At 45.1% G+C, this 17,569-nt stretch overlaps 1 protein-coding gene across 4 annotated transcripts in view; it reads left to right on the forward strand.

Annotated features, from left to right (window-relative positions):
- Positions 1–17,569, forward strand: part of SMURF1 (SMAD specific E3 ubiquitin protein ligase 1) — a 99,349-nt gene that overhangs the window by 68,338 nt on the left and 13,442 nt on the right. For 3 of the 4 annotated variants that reach the window (XM_072943306.1, XM_072943307.1, XM_072943308.1), the window contains exons 2-11: positions 6,286–6,324; positions 7,497–7,605; positions 8,791–8,924; positions 9,074–9,139; positions 10,356–10,431; positions 11,877–12,118; positions 12,842–12,926; positions 14,540–14,686; positions 15,751–15,949; positions 17,444–17,547. In XM_072943306.1, coding sequence (XP_072799407.1) covers positions 6,286–6,324; positions 7,497–7,605; positions 8,791–8,924; positions 9,074–9,139; positions 10,356–10,431; positions 11,877–12,118; positions 12,842–12,926; positions 14,540–14,686; positions 15,751–15,949; positions 17,444–17,547 — 1,201 coding nt within the window. The remainder of the gene's footprint in view (positions 1–6,285; positions 6,325–7,496; positions 7,606–8,790; positions 8,925–9,073; positions 9,140–10,355; positions 10,432–11,876; positions 12,119–12,841; positions 12,927–14,539; positions 14,687–15,750; positions 15,950–17,443; positions 17,548–17,569) is intronic. The other variant, XM_072943309.1, reaches the window with a different exon arrangement.

A 17,569-nucleotide genomic window follows, 5' to 3' on the forward strand; every position in this document is an offset into this window, starting at 1 on the left:
AGGCTTTGGAGTGAGCCCATCCCCTGGTCCTGGGAGTCGAGCTCTGCCTCATGGGGGAGACAGTTTCTGCCACAGCCGCCTGGCCTCACCCTCCACCCCTGCCCCAGGGTTTGGGAGTATGAGCTGAATTGTCACACTTGAGTTCATAATTTTGTCATTTATTTTTTAATTGAATACACGTATAGCAGATGAAACTATTGTTGTGGAAAAATGTGTTACAGCTCGGCGTTACAGCTCAGTTGTGACAGCAACCTGGATCCCAGCAAGAGACCAAGCAGCACTCGGGCACTTGGGGAACTCAGGTTTATTATGCAAGCAGGCCCAAAGGAGTTAACACTGCAAGCTCTGGACCATGTCTGTAGGGTTACACAGGCCTTTATACGCTGCCAGTTTTACACTTTGCAACATCATATGCAAATAAAGTATAACAGAAGTTGACCAACCAGGAACAAGCCTTGTAGAAATAGACCAATCAGGAGTGAGAGAAATAACCAATCAGGAGTGAGCTCCATGCAAATGAAGTGCTACAAATGGACCAATCAGAAGTTAGGAAAGTGGGCCAGTCCTTGAGAGTAATAACCAATCGGGGAGTGAAGGAAATAACCAATCAGAAGTGAGAGTAATAACCAATCAGGAGTGAAGGAAATAACCAATCAGAAGTGAGAATAATAACCAATCAGGAATGAAGGAAATAACCAATCAGAAGTGAGCTCAGGGAACCAATAGAATTTTAGGGTTAAGTAAGCCATTTCAGAGGCAAAAAGTGAGAGAGAGCCTCTGGGCCAGGGAACTGGATGGTGCTGGCAGGAGAGTAGTGGCCCTGCCTGGGGGGTCCTGCTGGTCTTTTTATGGGGCTTCCCGCCTCACTATAACATGTTTGGAAAACCCACCAAAGGATTGTCAGCTTACTGGAGTCATCCCCACTTCCAAAACCAATAGGGACAGCTTGTGGTTGCTAAAGTGTGTTTTGTTAACATACACTATTTTCCTTGCAAAGAAGAAATCATTGTATCATCTAATGATGTCTGAATAGTAGAAACGTGTCGTTGGGTGTGTCCAGACTGATTCAGATAGATTGGTAAGACTTGTTTATTTCTCTCAGCACATAATGGGACAGAGTTCAGTTTTGGATGGATTGAAGGTTTCGGTATTTTGAGTCTGTGGATGTAACTGAAATGTGATTCCCCCCACCCCCTTAATGCCAATTTGAGGATTTCCTAAACTTGAATGAGAATTGACAGGTGAGTGACTCTGGCCTAGAAAATGTCCTCCTAGCAAAACGCACTGACCAGGGAACCTAATTCTGCCTTTAGCTAGGCTTCTGTTTTTACTCCTTTTTGCCTCAAAGGATTTTTCCCCAAGCTGATAAAGTAAGTTTCAGACTTAAAAGTTAGACGAGGATGACAGGTGATAGCATGCATGATGGGCATGCTGTGTGTTGGCAGTTGTCCTGGGTGGTCAGTTCTATTTCCTAATACGTGAACGCTTTAGTTAGATGTTTTAAATTATTGAGATGCCTCAGTTTCCTGTATTTTTATCACCATTACTCTCTCTGGCTTCTTGTTTCTTGTTCTTCATAGCCTGTTGTGTGGCCAGCACCACATGAAGCCCACGTCACAAGGAGTGGGGGTCGGGGGTGGGGGTTCCTCCTTCAGAGGAACTTAGCTGGGGGGACAAAGCCACCTGAGTGAAGAGCAGTTGAGTGCTGAGCTCTATAGCTCCTCAAGTAAATGGGGGCGAAAAGAGGGAATAGATTGCTGGTGGTTAGAGAGGTGATTCCCAGACCAGTCAAAACGTGTGTAAAGGTGGCTGTCAACAGAAAATCACCAGCTTTTAATTTTGCCATGTCACTGTTGCAACGATCGCCTTTTTTTGTTACCTCATTTTATTAAAGAGAGACTATTTTAACATGAAAAAAAAGAGAAAAGACCTAACACCAGAACAAAGGACGGATGTTGAAAATAATTTAGTTCAGTTTTATGAAAACCCCACAATAATATCCTTACCTTTTATATTTAGACACTACTGAAAATATTTTCCCAGAGTGACGTCTGGTCTTAATGTGGCTTCACTGAGAAAGTGGGCCTCGCCTGGATCAGGCGCAGGGGAGGGCGAGGGCCCGGCAGGCGCACCGAGCAGCGGGGAGAATCCCTAGGGGTGGTGACGGCGGGGCCCCACAGAGGGGCAGGGCCCGGGACTGTGCTTTGAAGGAGAGTGGGAACTAGAAGTGCTACTAGGGAGTGAGGCACTGAAACACCCGGGGGGGATTTAGATTTGCAGTGGAATACAGTACAGGGCCATCGGAGATTTTTGAGCCTCAGGACATGAAAATGGCATTTGAAAAGATTGATCTGGGGGCTCAAATGTGGGATGAACTGGGGAGGCCCAAGTTAGGGAGGGGCTGTTGCTGTTTGGTGAAGCTGTGAGTAGGTGAAGGCAGGCCTGGAGCGCGAGTGCACAAGTCAGGGACACATGCAAGAGACGTTTAGAAGAAAGGAAAGATAGGACTTGGAGACACATGGAAATATAAGAGGAAGGAGGAATGAGATCTATAGCCAAAGTTTCTAGCCTTGGAGAAGAGAAAAGTAGTGGAAATAGTGACACAAATTAGAAAATTTCTTAACTGATATAATAAAGCACTAGATAAAGGACTCCTGGGAGTGGGTGAAACCGCAAATGGTATTTGGGGGACCCCTGCTTTTGTCAGAGACCTGATAAAGAGGCTTGTCTTGTTAATCGAATGCACGTCATATTAGCAGAACCCGAACACTTCCTCTCCATGTATTTTCAGAAGCTAAGTGAACATCATGTACTTTGTTCTTTATTTATCCCCTAAATTAGGCAACTGTGGTATGTGAGAAGGAAGTTACGGGATTTTGACATGATTTGTCCAAAGTAGAGGGCACTTCAGAGGTGGAGTCGAAGGAACCATGTGGCAGTCTACACTGAAAAAATAGGTTTCTTATTCTGTAAGAGTAAATGTCTCTTTTGTTCTTGGTGTATCCCCAGAACATCACTCATAATTGGTGTATAGCATGCTTGTTTGAAAATGCGTGGTAGATCGAGACTGGGGTTTTTTGCTGTCTAATAAGTTACCTTTTATCATTGTATCTCATAGAGCAGTCAAAGAGAATTCTATCTCAAGATCACAACCTTTTTCTTCTAGGAGAAATCATATGTCATTAAAGTAGAGTCAGGATGGCCCTAAATGATCTTTGTACAAAAAATTGAGACTGACTTCCCTTGGTGCTAACTCTGTTGAGACCTTCTCCACCTTATGATGTAACCAAATGAGCCTTAAATTAAAACATTGCTAGTCTTGTATGTATGAGCAAAGATGAATCTTTTTGAGTTATTACCAGAGTTCCTCCAGGCCGAAGGAATCCAGCGTCAGCACCTCGAAAAACGAGGGCCCAGAGCTGGTGGGAAGTGTTTGAGGTGAGGGCGGTTGGTGTGAGAGCTTGACAGGTCTGGAGTTTTGCAGTGGAATCACTGCAAATTTTTTAAAAGGAGAGAAACATAAGGAGATTGAAACTTCGGAAAGATGGCTTTACGATAGCTGCTGTCGGGAGCTTGAACAAGGGTGGGGATGATGAGAAATCGATGCCCTTGAAAGGGGCTGAGAAATCAAAGCATGACACAGAGATTCTGGCCTTGTTGTCGATGGGTGCTGCTGCTGATCTAAAGTAATGAGCCCTGGGAGAGGACCAGGGTTTTAGGCAGACCGGGAAGATTTCAACTAAGTTTTGGGTGCTTTGATATGAGAACCTTTGAGACATTCAAAGGCGTGGAAAAGAAAAGGGAAGTGGGAGGAAGCAAAATGTCACAAGTGCGTTTGAGGAGAGTTGGAAAAGAAGGCAGATTTTAAATTAACAGAAGAAAATTAATCACTTTCCTATATCCAGATAACAATTAGAAAGTGCAATGAAAGGAACTCTCCCATTCATGATAGTAACGAAAATCAGCACACTTCAGAGTAAAGCTGGTTAGAAATGTGGTGGTGGTGGGGGGTGTGGCTCAGTGCTAGAGCCCGTGCTGAGCACGCATGAGGTCCTAGGTTCCATCCCCAGTACCTCCGTTAAAAAAACAGAAACTAATCTCCCCCGCAAAGTGTAATAAAGTTAAAAAAAAAAAAGTGACAAACTTTTATGAAATACATTAAAACCTCACAGGCATTAAAGAAGAATTTACTAAATGGATAAATCTGCTGTATTCAAGAGTGGGAATACTTAATATTATAAAGAGGTCAATTCCCCTCAGATTTATTTATGAAGTAATTTTTTTTAACCTGCTCAAAACAATTGTCAAGTTCTATAGGAAAAAATAAAGCATGTGAGCCTCGCCAGGAGAATGCTAAACAAAGAGTCACGATGAGGTTTTAGAGGTGTGCATTTTCTGTTTACACATTTGCAAGTTTTCATTTTTTGTCAGTACATATGTCTTGTAATTAGAGAAACAAGAAATAAAACACTATCAGGAGCTGTAATAAATTATGATCTAGCCACAAAAAAGATGTGTGTGTGTGTGTGTTTCCACTGGAAAGGAATGGCATAAAGATTACACTGAAGAAGATGTATTACTGCTGACTCTGCAGAGGTAACAAGCATGGTCAGGCGGTTTGTGTGCCAACAAACAGATGACTTAGGTGAAATCAGCACATTTCTAGAAAGACACAAACTACGAAAGCTGATTTGAGAAGAAGTGGAAACTCTGAATAGACCTATATGAAGAAAAGAGATTATGGGTTAGTAATTGAAAACGCTTTCTACAAAGAAAAGCCCAGGCCTGGATGGCTTACAGCAGCATGTTAAAAGATCAGCTATGCACCATAAATGCAGGCTTGGTCTACTACTGAAAATCAATTAATGTACTACATCATATCAATAGAAAAAGGACAAACGCCAAGTGATCATCTCAGTAGATGCAGAAAAAGCATTTGACAAAAGTTAACACCTCTTCATGATAAAAACACTCAACACATTAGGAACAGAAGGAAATTTCTCCAACTTAATAAAGGGCATCTGTAGAAAACTCACGGCTCCCATCATGCTCAGTGGCTGAAAGAGTATGTTTCTCCCTGAGATCAGGAACAAGACAGGGCTGCCCACCCCTTCTGTTCAGTGTTGTGTTGGAGGTGCTGGGCATTTAGACAAGGAAGGAAAGGAAGAAGCACAGTTGTGTCTACTTGCAGGTGATGTAATCTCAGACCAGCAAACTCCCCAAAGAAAACAAAGCCATTACGGACGACGAGCTCAGCAGAGTTGCAGGATGCAAGTTGAATATTCAAACATCAGTTGTATTTCTGTACACTATGTACACTAGAAGTGAGCGGTCTGAAGATGAACTTCAGAAAATAGTTGCATTTACAATGACATCAAAAGGAGTAAAATATTTTGGAATAGGTTCAATAAAAGAAGAATAAAACAGGCACTCTGAAAATGACAAAGCAGTTAAAATTAAGCCCTAACTAGGTGGGAGACCACCTCCTGCCCATGGATTGGAAGAGTTAGTCTGGTTAAGATGGCTGCACTCCCTCAGTTCACCGACAGCTTCAGTGAAGTCTCTATCGAAACCCAGGCTGGCTTTTTTGTAGAAACCGACGGGCTGATCCTAGAATTCATGTGGCCGCTGAACAGATCCAGAATAGCCAAGGCTGTCTTGAAAAAGGACAAAGTTGGAGCGCCCATGCCTCCCAGTTTCAGAACTTACCACAAAGCTGTGATAATTGCTATGGTCTGAACGTTGGTGTTGCCCTCAAATTCATATGTTGAAATCCTAACCCCCCAAAAGTGATGGTATTCGTAGGTGGGGCCTTTGGCCAAGGTGATTTTGAGAGGTCTGCAAATACAGATGAGTGTCCGAGTCAGTTTGGGCTGCTATAGCAAAATACCATGGACTGTCCGCTTAAACAACAACCACTTTATTTCCTGCAGTGCTGGAGACTGGAAAAGCCTAAGATCAAGGTGCCAGCAGATTTGGTTCTTGGTGAGGGCTCCCTTCCTGGCTGGTAGACAGCCACCTTCTTGCTGTGTCCTCACGTGGAAAGCAAGGAGGGGCTCTGTGATCTCTTCTTTATGGGGGCCTAATCCCATCATGGGAGCCCTACCCTCATGACCTTTGTGACCCTACGCATTTCCCAAAGACACCACCTTTAAATAGCATCACACGGGGGGCTAGAGCTTCAACATGTGACTTTTGGGTGGGAACAATTCCTTCCATAGCAGCTGACTGTGGTGAAAATCTTGTCCATAAATGCTAACCCCAGCATCTTTTGTTTGTTTTCAGTATTATGTGCCAAGAACCTTGCAAAGAAAGACTTCTTCAGTAAGTAAACACCCACTTTTGTTCTCTTACAATATTAGTATCCTTCACAGACTTCTGAAATGTAAAACTTTTTGAAAAAAACACTGGGTGTATTCTCCTAAAAGTCGTGCCCTTTTATTGAAGAAAGATCCATGGTTTGACAAACTTCATTTCCTCGTTGGCTACAACACAGAGGCTCCTTAGCTCCAAGGCACAGAACTTACAACTCATATAAGAAAAACTCTCTCATCCCCTATTCCGGCCACACCCAGTTTTCTGTGTTTTTATCCATTAATATATTGCTTTCTGCTGGCTGAAGTGCTCTCAGTTCAAATACAGATGAGCCTGTTTTCTCTAAAATGTCTGGGTTTGTATAAAATTAGTTAAATTTTAGAAATTAAATTACATTTTAAAAGCCTTGTAATTAAAGGAATTGTTAAAAAAAAAAGAGGAAGATCCTTTTATAAAGGAAGAAATCACCCCTCAACTTAGGGAGTTCACCTACTATAAAGTCGGTGCCTGCAGCGTGAAACTCTTCGCACTTCCTGATCCTCACGAGAACACTGCTCACTTCCTAAGTGGAATTGTTCGCACTTTAACGATGGAGAAACATGCTCAGGTTCACAGGCTTCATTCAAGTAGCTGGGACGCTCTGGAGTGGTGGCTCGCATCTGGGTCTGTCTCTCCGACCCTGAGCTGGCCACCCCCCTGATCTTACAGCCCTCTCTGGTCTCTGCTCCAGGATGGAGGAACTTACCTAATTAAGACTTGGTGAAGCCTTGCTTCCGTAGATAAAATAGACCAAGACCAGTAAACGAGATTCCTAGGTATTATTATTTTTTAGAAAAGATAAATACAATTAATTGTAGACACCTTTTTCTCCATTTAGCTAGCTCCATTTCCTGATCATCAGAAATGGAAATTTGAAATTAAGCCTATTTTGACAGTTTTCATTTCTAGCCTCTCAAAATCCGAGGATGATGTCATTCTGGGTTGCCTTTCTTAGAAAGCATATAGGAATAACTTATTTTGCCCATCAAAACTCACCTTCAGTTTGAGAATAAAACATACCAGGATAACCATCTTTACCAAATGAGGTGATCTTGGAGCCCCCTTTTCCGGCAGGACTGTGTTCTGTATCCCACTGAGAGATCTGGCGTCTCACCCAGCTGTGGCTGTCCCCTCTCCTCCAGGACTCCCCGACCCTTTTGCGAAGATTGTCGTGGATGGATCTGGGCAGTGCCACTCAACGGACACTGTGAAAAACACGCTGGACCCAAAGTGGAACCAACACTACGATCTGTGAGTTGAACATCCTCTAAGCCACTTGCGGGGCAGCAGGGAAGTGGGTATCTAGCTTGGATGAGAAGCATTTAATTTTTTAAAAGAAGATTACTAACTTCTTACTGATAACAAACGTGGATGGCCAAATGAATACACACTGCCAGTTTTTAGAATTCACATTCTTGGAAAGTTCTTGCATTTGACATTCTCATACATTTTTATGGTTTGCTTCTATAACTGTGATCTTCAAACTCCCAACCTCCTGACCATTTTAACAGAAAAAAAGGGCCATAGTTCAGGTCCTCTGTGTGCTACTGCTTTTTCAGTGAAACCCTGCATGTGGTTGTAGAGTTTTTACTTTTAAAATCATTATTATTACATGTATTTATGATGTGACTATATAATAGATACATAGTTCTGTTGATTTTTAAAATTCTGCTTTTTAGTACAAATACAATTTCTGCAAGAGAAAATATAGTTTGGTATGATTGAATGTATATAAGCTTACACACCATCAGACAATTTCTTATATTCATTCATTAAATGGGTGGCCTTTTGAAAACACTCTTTTATAGGCACCTATGTTTTCACGTCCCTGCTAAGAAATTTTTGTCAAGGTAATACTGAGTGACTGTTGGTTTTTCATTAACACATATTGTACTGGGTTTGAGAGGGGTTTTAGTAGTTGGAGTCTAAGGCTCACTTCCAGTTACACTGAGGCACCAGAAGTGGCCTGCAAAGTGGCTGCCAGTCCTTGTCCTGAAAGCTCCCGTCTGTGGCTGGCCTGCGCCGAGGGTGAGTGGGGGCTGCTGTCTGAGTGAGCGCCCTTCAGTGAGCTCTGGGTGGATGGAGGTTTGTAAGCAGTCCTTTGTTGTAAACTAGTATTCTGTATTAAGCCTGATGGGTGGGAACTTATGAATTCTGTTATTATCCTTTGGAACTGTTAAGATATAGTAAATCTCTGTTATAAGGTGATGGTTATTAGGGGGTTATCTACACCTACTTCTTACACAGCCCGCTGAGGCCCCCCTCCTGCCCTTTGAAGGCAGCAGACACACACCAACAGAGTGCCTGTTACTCATGAATGTAGCCAACATTATTTTTAAAGGATTCTTTTGTCCCAACAGGTCAATCAGATGAAATCGCAATGGGCAATCGTAATTGAGAAATACAATTAAAAATGAGTTTGCATGTTGTTTTCAGATATGTTGGGAAAACCGATTCTATAACCATCAGCGTGTGGAACCACAAGAAGATTCACAAGAAGCAGGGAGCTGGCTTCCTGGGGTGTGTGCGGCTGCTCTCCAATGCCATCAGCAGGTTGAAAGATACTGGATGTAAGACCCGAATGCTTTTCTGCCTCTTAATGCAACTGAAGAAGGCTTATGAGGCATCTTTTTTTTTTTTTGAATACTGAAAACAGAATTCCTGCCTACCTCCCTAGTTCACATTTCCCCGGGTTAAGTTTTGAATTGTTTGTTTGCAGACCAGCGTTTGGATCTATGCAAACTAAATCCCTCAGATACTGATGCAGTTCGTGGCCAAATAGTGGGTAAGAACTTTCTCATCTGTATAAAGAGATGCTTTTACAGAACTTGACATTCGACTCGTCATCACTGAGAAAACACACCCAGGCACCAGCAAACGGGATGTCCTCCGAAGGGCAGACCACATCGGGGGCCATCTCTTCAGTGCTAAACAGTTTCATCGTGGGTGGTTTTTATTATTTTATCATTCAGGGTTGAGTTAAAATGACTAAGGTACAAAAAGACTTAGGGTTAAATATTTAATGTAGTTGTAACCATCACATTAATGAACAATTAATTTGTCAGATTATCCAAGTGTAGATGATAAAAATGGTGGCCACACATGCAAGAGTTGAGAAGTAGTTTCTGCAGGAAGACCCCTCATCTACATAAAAGGCAAAGAGGATTTCTGAAGACGTCCACGTAATAGGATTTAATAGAGGGTTGATTCACTTAGAAGGAAAAAATGTGCTGATGTTACAAAGTGTAGACTGGAGGTACTCCGTTGGAAATAATGTATCTGTTAAGTAGCTCCTCCTGGGATCCACCCCGTCCATGAGCATTTAAATGGTGGCTGTCTGCATTGCAAGGAGTCAAAGAAAAGCTAGGATTTCCGCAGCACAGCAGAGGGACTTGGGACCCCGAATCTTCTAGGTGTTGTCTTAGATAGACCTGACCCAAGCTAAATGAGCAGTGCGTATCCATCCTGCCTGGAAACCATCATAACAACAAAGTCTTCACTTCATGCTCTGCCGCCGGCGGTTTCTTCTTTTCTTTGTGGGGGGAAGTGCCAGGGGAAAAAGTGCCTGGAACCAGCTTCAAAATGTCTTTGTTGTTCTGAGTCGGAACAGAGACTAGATGTGGAGACTCATCCAGACTTTGCAGATACAGGCAGTGCTTCCTGGGTCCTTATTAAACATAAGTCAAAATCTTCCTAAGAAATGAGGGAACTTAGGAGAAGTGAATATTGTGTGTTCTGCCATCCTTACGGAGAGCTTGGATAACACGGCACCTCCTCCTGCTCCCCGTTGACAAGGAATGTTTGAGTGGTGTGCGGTGCTGTGCGGCTAACAGAGTAACGCGCTCAGACCTCAAAGCAGAGGAATGTGTGTGTGTGTTTGTATGTGTGCCTCACTTTTTAAAATAATCGCATACATAAATGATGCATTCACAATGGCTCACTGTATTACAGTTGTATAAAGTAACACTGGATTTTAATGCAAGGCGTTCTTTTCTTTTTAGTCAGTTTACAGACACGAGACAGAATAGGCACTGGAGGGTCTGTGGTAGACTGCAGAGGACTGTTAGAAAATGAAGGGTACGTATCACGGGGCAATGCCTGCCAAGTTCTCTGCTGCCTGGGCTCTCGCACTATCTGAAAGTATCCTTCACACCTTTTCACTGTGTTGAATGCTTCAGATGCCGGAAAGGACTTTGGGATAAACTGGGATCCAGTGTCCTTGTGCCCCAAAGATTCAGGATCCAATTTACAGAGGTTCCCACTGGCCAGAGAATATCAGTAAAGAATTATAACTGCAGTGGAGTGAAGCAATCCGCTGAGCTCATAATGCTACAAGGAGAAATACATTCTAAAAAAAACAAAAACCCCTCAAAAACTACCATTGGTCACGATCACAATCTTTCGATCCCCAGTGAATTAATGGAGCTGGGCAAAAATCATTCATAATTGCTGACATCACCAAAGTGAGAGAATCTGATAGTAACATCCATCCTGGAAGTCCAGGGGACGGGAGTGGCTGTGCAGCCCCGGGATGCCGTAAGCACCGTCCAGGAGGGGGCGCTCTGGAGTGTAGCAGACACAACCTGGCATCTTGAGTAAATACACTGGAAGGAAAATAAACAAAAAGGAAGGAAGAGAACCTGTAAATTAATAGGAGAGATTTAAGAGACGTACCTACTCAGTGCCACGTGTGGACCTCATTTGGATCCTGACTAATGAGACTGCTGACTGGAGAAATGTGAACACTGACTGGTATTTGATGCTACTAAAAAAATTTCATGGACATTTTTTTAAGTCATGATCGTGAAAAAAGTCCTTATCTTCCGGAGGTAGACGCTGACATACTGAAGGGTGAAGTGTTGAAATGTTGGGATTGGTTTCAGGATAACCCAGCGGAGGCGGGAGGAGGAGTTGGGAGAGTGGCCCCAGGCGATGGTGATTGGAGCTTCGCGATGGGTCCAGGGGCGTCGCTGCACAAGTCTCTGCATTTGTGTAGCTGTTTGAAATTTTTCAATGGAAAATGCTTTTCAAAAGCACTTTGCTTATAAGGGAAAATAGCCTATTAAGGTAAATTGTCTTCAGAATTGTTCAGGGGATGGAGGTTTACAGGAAAGAGTACTCTGAAAGTCACTGCAGTATTTTAGGCAACCGGGAGTTCTATTATAGAATAAAGTGATGAGGCAAGTGGAATATTTGGGTTTGATGCTAAGTCAAGAAAACTGAAATCTCCTCTTATGTTCTCCTTATAGTACAAGGTTGGTTTTGTCCAACCATTCAGAGGAAATCTCACAGGTGGCCTTGTGACACTTGCCACGTGGCTCCCTTTGGCCACTGGTTCCTCATGAAAAAGTCTGTCTTTCCAGTTAAATAGGACAGGATGAATTTTTTGAAACTCGGCACTTGGGACACGGTATGTTCAGGAAAAGCAGACTAAACGCATGTGGGAGTGTCGTGTTGAGCCTTCGGGCACGGAGCCGCCTTCGGCCAGCGCGGTCACGCGTGCTGTGTTCTCCCCCTTCTAGAACGGTGTATGAAGACTCGGGGCCGGGGAGGCCTCTCAGCTGCTTCATGGAGGAGCCAGCCCCTTACACCGACGGCACCGGGGCTGCTGCGGGCGGCGGGAGCTGCAGGTTTGTGGAATCCCCAAGTCAAGATCAGAGACTTCAGGCACAGCGACTGCGAAATCCTGAGGTCCGAGGGTCACTCCAGACGCCCCAGAACCGACCGCATGGCCACCAGTCCCCGGAGCTGCCCGAAGGCTACGGTGAGCCGACTCCCCCGTGTTGTCAGCAGTGTTTCAGAGAACTTTCCTTCTCAGACCTCTTTTTAGTGACCTGAGAACTGCCGACGTTTGCAGAGCTGTGCTGTTCAACAGTTGTGTCAGTGTAAGGACAAGTAATGTCTTGCTCATCATGAATTTGTCTGCAGTTGCTCCAGTCTCCCAGTTTAGCAATTGTGTAAAAATTCTAGGCGAATGAATATCAAAGGAAACCAAGATGAGTGGGGTAGGGGGCTTGGTGAGGGTGTTCGTAGTGCCTGGTGGTTTGAACGTGGGAAGGACAGCCTCTAGTGGGAGGGAAAAGATGCGATCTTTTCCCGACCACAGAGGGAGAGCCTTAGTGAGGGAGGAACACATTCCAATGTGGTGGATCAGACCAGAAATAAGAGCTCATCATAGGTGACGGAGGTCAAGGGAGGGTCAGTCCCGAGGTGGCAGACCCACGGGAGCATCTCCTCCAGGGGTGTGGTCCAGGAAGGAGAGCCGCCTCTCCAGGTGTGAGCAGGGGAAGTAACATGTGCCCACACCTGTACACGGGGATTGTGGTCCCTGAAAGCCAGGCAGAAGTTAACCATGCCCTTTCGAACCCTCTTCTCAGTGATTGTAAAGACTATTGGAAGGCAGTGTACACTCTGTGCTTACAGGATTGGTTGAAAACTCTCCTTGGAATTGATTTTAACCACCCGTATCCCCCACTTTCTTGTGCAGAACAGAGAACAACTGTGCAGGGGCAGGTTTATTTTCTGCACACACAGACTGGAGTCAGCACGTGGCACGACCCCAGGATACCAAGGTAGGTTTCCTGAAATGCTCACCGTCAAGCCCATTTTCCAGCCATCACCTGGACCCCTATGACTGTGGATGGTAGAGCCCTTAGATTTGAAGGTGTAAACTTGGAAGAGCGGCAGCGCTAAGAGGGTGTCTGCCACGGGGTCTTGGACCCAGACTCTCCGGGTGACCGTCCCAGCTCTGCTGCCCCCTCCAGATTCTCCACCTGGTAACTCGGCAGCTGCTGTAACACAAATGGGTCCTTTAGAAAGCAGTCCTGGATCTTGAAATCCGATCATGTAACTGAAAAAGACCCTCACCCGGCGGTTAAATCACATGCATTCTTACTTGAAAAGCCAATAAACCCTTCAAGATGTGTTGCTCTCAATTTAAACTAATAATATTGCTGGATAATATGATGCTTCAAATAATTGGGCTGGGGAGTGAATAGGGGTGCACTGGAGGCAGGTTGATGATGAGCTGGTATTGCCGAAGCTGGTTATTCATTATGGTCTCGCTCTACTTTTTTATGTGCTTAAAATGTTCCATAAGAAAAAGTCAAAAAGGAAAATGAAGATTCTATTACCCTTTCTCTCTTCTACTTTACTGTCCCTATTGCCTCAGTCCCTTGGGGACCATTCCTGGGGGAGATGAAGCTTTTCTATACGAATTCCTTCTCCAAGGCCATACAGCTGAGCCCAGGTCAGAGAGACCCCCACCCCCACCCTGTAATAGAGTTAAGTTTCTTTCTTTTCTTTTTTTCCTTTGCTTTGCTGTCCTTTTTTCTTAAATTTTTTTTTTTGTTTTAGAATAGCATTACTACCTAATAACATTTTTAGTAATGCTCATTTCCTTTTTAGTCATACTTTGTTTCATCTGAGAACAAGCTTCTTGTCTTTGATTTTCCAAATCTATGTTGAATTTGCAATTCAGTATGTATAATTAGAATGGAAATATTACCTGCAAATGAATCAGGGTGTCTCTTTAGTCCTCACTGCAAGGTGTCAGGCTCCGCTAATTAGAAAGCAGCGCGGGCAGTGATGCCGCGTTCCCGCAGGCCTGGATGGCACAGAAATAATTCAACAGGAGGTTAGAATTAGAAATACTTGCTTATGAACAAAGCCAATGAAAAAAAATGAGAAGGCCTCTTCCTGGTTCAGCTTTTTAGAATTGTAAGATCTTGAATGAGCGATAATACATCCCCATTAGCTTAAAAAACAAAAACAAAAACAAAAACAAAAAAACCTCGTGCTGTCCGGGGGCTTTTCCATGCAGAAACCTTTCTGACCTTGAGCATTTAATTTGTGTATCCGGATAGTGTCCGGCAGCGTTCAGATACTTCCTACCGTTTTGCCCTCTTTTGTGTAAGGAATGAAATTCCCTGAGTAGACCGCATTCGCTCTCAGGGTTGTACCTCTGAAAGCTCCGTTTTTCTCTGTCCGATTTTGCTGCTACTTGCAGCACAGAGGCCAGGACTCAGTGGGACATTGGCCTGAGTAGCGTGGTGACTGTCCCTCTTAGCAGAACAGGGACCCAGCCGCCCCAATATGGGGATTCTGGTGGCTCTCTCCTTGGAGCTTTGGTCTCATGCCAACACACTCAGATGAACAAACCTCTCTGTATCTTCCATTTTGCTAGAGACCTTAACAGCGTGAACTGTGATGAACTTGGACCACTGCCGCCTGGTTGGGAAGTCCGGAGCACCGTTTCCGGGAGGATATATTTTGTAGATCATAACAACCGAACAACCCAGTTTACAGACCCACGGTTACACCACATCATGAAGTAAGACTTTTACAGACTCTTTGTTGACCTCTTACAGTTAACATTTCACGTTTTCTACTCATGTGTTTCTTCATTTATCAACTCCACCATCAGTTAGCAGAGAATAAGCGTAAGCAGACTGTGAGAAGTATTTGGTGGACAGTTGTGTGTTTCAAACTCTCATCCAGCTGGGAGCCATCTTGAAGTCCTGTGGGGTTGCCACCCTGTCCTTACGTACAGCCTAAATCAAATCCACCACGCTGGCAGCATTAGGCAGCTTCATTCTCGAAGCTTCCACACGCAGTGCTCTGATGAAATGCGTGGCCTTAGAGCGGGAAGCAGTGAAGTGAGGGTCTTCCTCGGTGCCTGCTCACCGCCGTCTGGAAGGGCTGCCGGGGTGGAGAACGCTGCTCGCTGGAGCCTTTTCCCAGGCCGCAGCAGGGACCTGGCGATGACCTTGGCTCCCACACCCAGTATTCCTGGTCCGCTGTGTCCTCAGAGCACACGGAGCCCATCTCATCGACAGCAGACGTGAGTCAGCAAAGCGTGAACGGGACAGATGCCGCTTCGTCCCTCTACAGTCCTCATCCTTCTGTTTTCCTGGACTCGTGCTTTTGATGAGTGGGCTGAGAGCTCTTTTGGTCATGAGGCTGAGAAGTGGTGCCCGTTCAGTTTCACTTGAGTCATCTGTTCCTGTGCATCCACCATCATCTGCTTTTAAAGTTTTCATGTCAACTGCGTGTAATTCTAACTGCCGAGGCACATCTAATGGTGCACGGTCAGGGTCATGGATACACACGAGATGCGTGATGAAGGCTGGCAGTGTCTGTTTTTATACGGGGCGACGATACCGGATGAGATACGGAATTAGTGTCTCCTCTCTTGCATCCTGGATGTATATTTCGTCTGCTGGTGGCCACCAGCAATTTACATATCGATGTACAAAGTTATGTCACCAGAGAAAAACTTCCACTAGAAGTTGGGTGTAATGAACTCCCTCTCAGTCCCTTTCATGGGGGGTGGGATGGGGGGCACTCGCTTGGCTGCTGCTCTTGGGTGACCTTGATGCTTCTGTTTTTCCCAAGTCACCAGTGCCAACTAAAGGAGCCCAGCCAGCCGCTACCGCTGCCCAGCGAGGGCTCCGTGGAAGACGAGGAGCTTCCTGCCCAGAGATATGAGAGAGATTTAGTCCAGAAACTGAAAGTCCTCAGACACGAACTGTCACTTCAGCAGCCTCAGGCTGGTCATTGCCGGATCGAAGTATCCAGAGAGGAGATATTTGAGGTATGGGATCCGGGCACTGGCAGTCTGGCCCAGACTCTTCCTCCCCGTTAACACATGGAGTTCTTCTTTCTGTTTGGTGTTTTGGCCGTTGATTTTCTTAGTCAGTGAAATGCAGGGGTTTATCAGGGCCAGAGCTCCTGGGGAGAGAGGGAGCTGCATTTCCTCCAATGGTGGACGTTTAAACATAGATGACTTCTGAGTGAAAATCTAGAGATCTGTACAGAAACTAGTACTAAGTAATACTGCAAATCCCTGTATCTGCACCGTGCGGGTTGTATTTCCTGCATCTGCACAGTTTCCTTAGAACCAAGTGTTCCTTCCGCTTCGGCCTCACGTGGACTTTCACCGCCCTCCCCGGCATTGCCTTCTCAGAGGGGCTAAAGGGCCACTTTGCTGTCCCTTCTGGAAGTAGGAAGATACTGTGGCGCCAGGAAGGGTTCCATCCTTTGTCTGGCTCCCCTGTGGGGTTGGGGCCCTAAACAGGCAGGGCCTTCAGTAGGCAGGGCCCTTTTCTCGGGACCAAGATCCGGAGGTAAAATCTCAGCCATATTTGGGCCCTCATGGAATCCTTGGCAGAGATGATCAAATGAGACGGGGCGAGAGCCAACGCAGGTGCTGCAGCTGAGGGGCCGCGGAGGGCAGCCTGGCACCTTCTCCTCCAGGGGCACTGGGAAGCTCCCGGGCTGCTGGAGGCTGGGGCACAGCCGGTGTCCGACGAGTGGAGCAGCTCCAGTGCCCAGTTTTGCCCATGGAGCATCGTAAATGGTTGTTGGGGATAGAAAAGAGCTGAATTATTGACATTCTGCTGTCAGATCATTTCCACTCAACATCCTCCTTTCCTCTTGGGACTGTAGCTTTTGAATTACATTAAATTTAAAGCAAGAAAAGATTCTTAAGTGCCTTGTCACTGAAAATACCTGCAAACATTTAGCTAGTCCCACTCTGAGCGCTGAGTCCAAGGAACTTCAGTTGCCCTTTGTTGTCTGTGGGTCGATCAGCTGCTCTGTCTTCCTTCAGCCCGACCTGGTCTTTTGATGCTGGGAAACTGATTTTTGACTTCAGATACAAAATCAGGCTCAGAATTGTTTTACTGTTCGGACTCTGGTGTTGTCTTCATTTGGGTTAAAATGTATAAATTATTTATAGGACACACTGGAATTAATTTGTATGGAGAAAATCAACTCTAGTGAGGACGTGTAATTCGTGAAGTCGTGACTGTGCTGAGAATGAGTGTTTCCTTCAGGTGCAGCGGCACCTGCTGTGTCTTGTTGTTGTTTCTGAGGGTGCGACAACAGAAGAGATGATGGAAGCAGCAGTGTGCTAGGTGCCAAGTAAACGCTCTGAACAGGAGCCACAGAAAACTCAGCTCTGAGCCTTAAAAACAGTGCAGGCGCTTCTGTGTAATCCGGCTCTGTTATGAGTCAGCTTGCATCGCTGTATAACTTTGAACATAAGAAAAGTTTTTCTCTCTGAACCTGTAATTTTGATGTGCAGGAGTCTTATCGCCAGATAATGAAGATGCGACCAAAGGACTTGAAAAAGCGACTGATGGTGAAATTCCGTGGCGAGGAAGGTTTGGACTACGGTGGGGTGGCGAGGTGAGAGGCTGTGTACCCCTCT

Source organism: Vicugna pacos, chromosome 18, assembly GCF_048564905.1.
Source record: "Vicugna pacos chromosome 18, VicPac4, whole genome shotgun sequence".
Lineage (NCBI taxonomy): Eukaryota > Metazoa > Chordata > Mammalia > Artiodactyla > Camelidae > Vicugna > Vicugna pacos.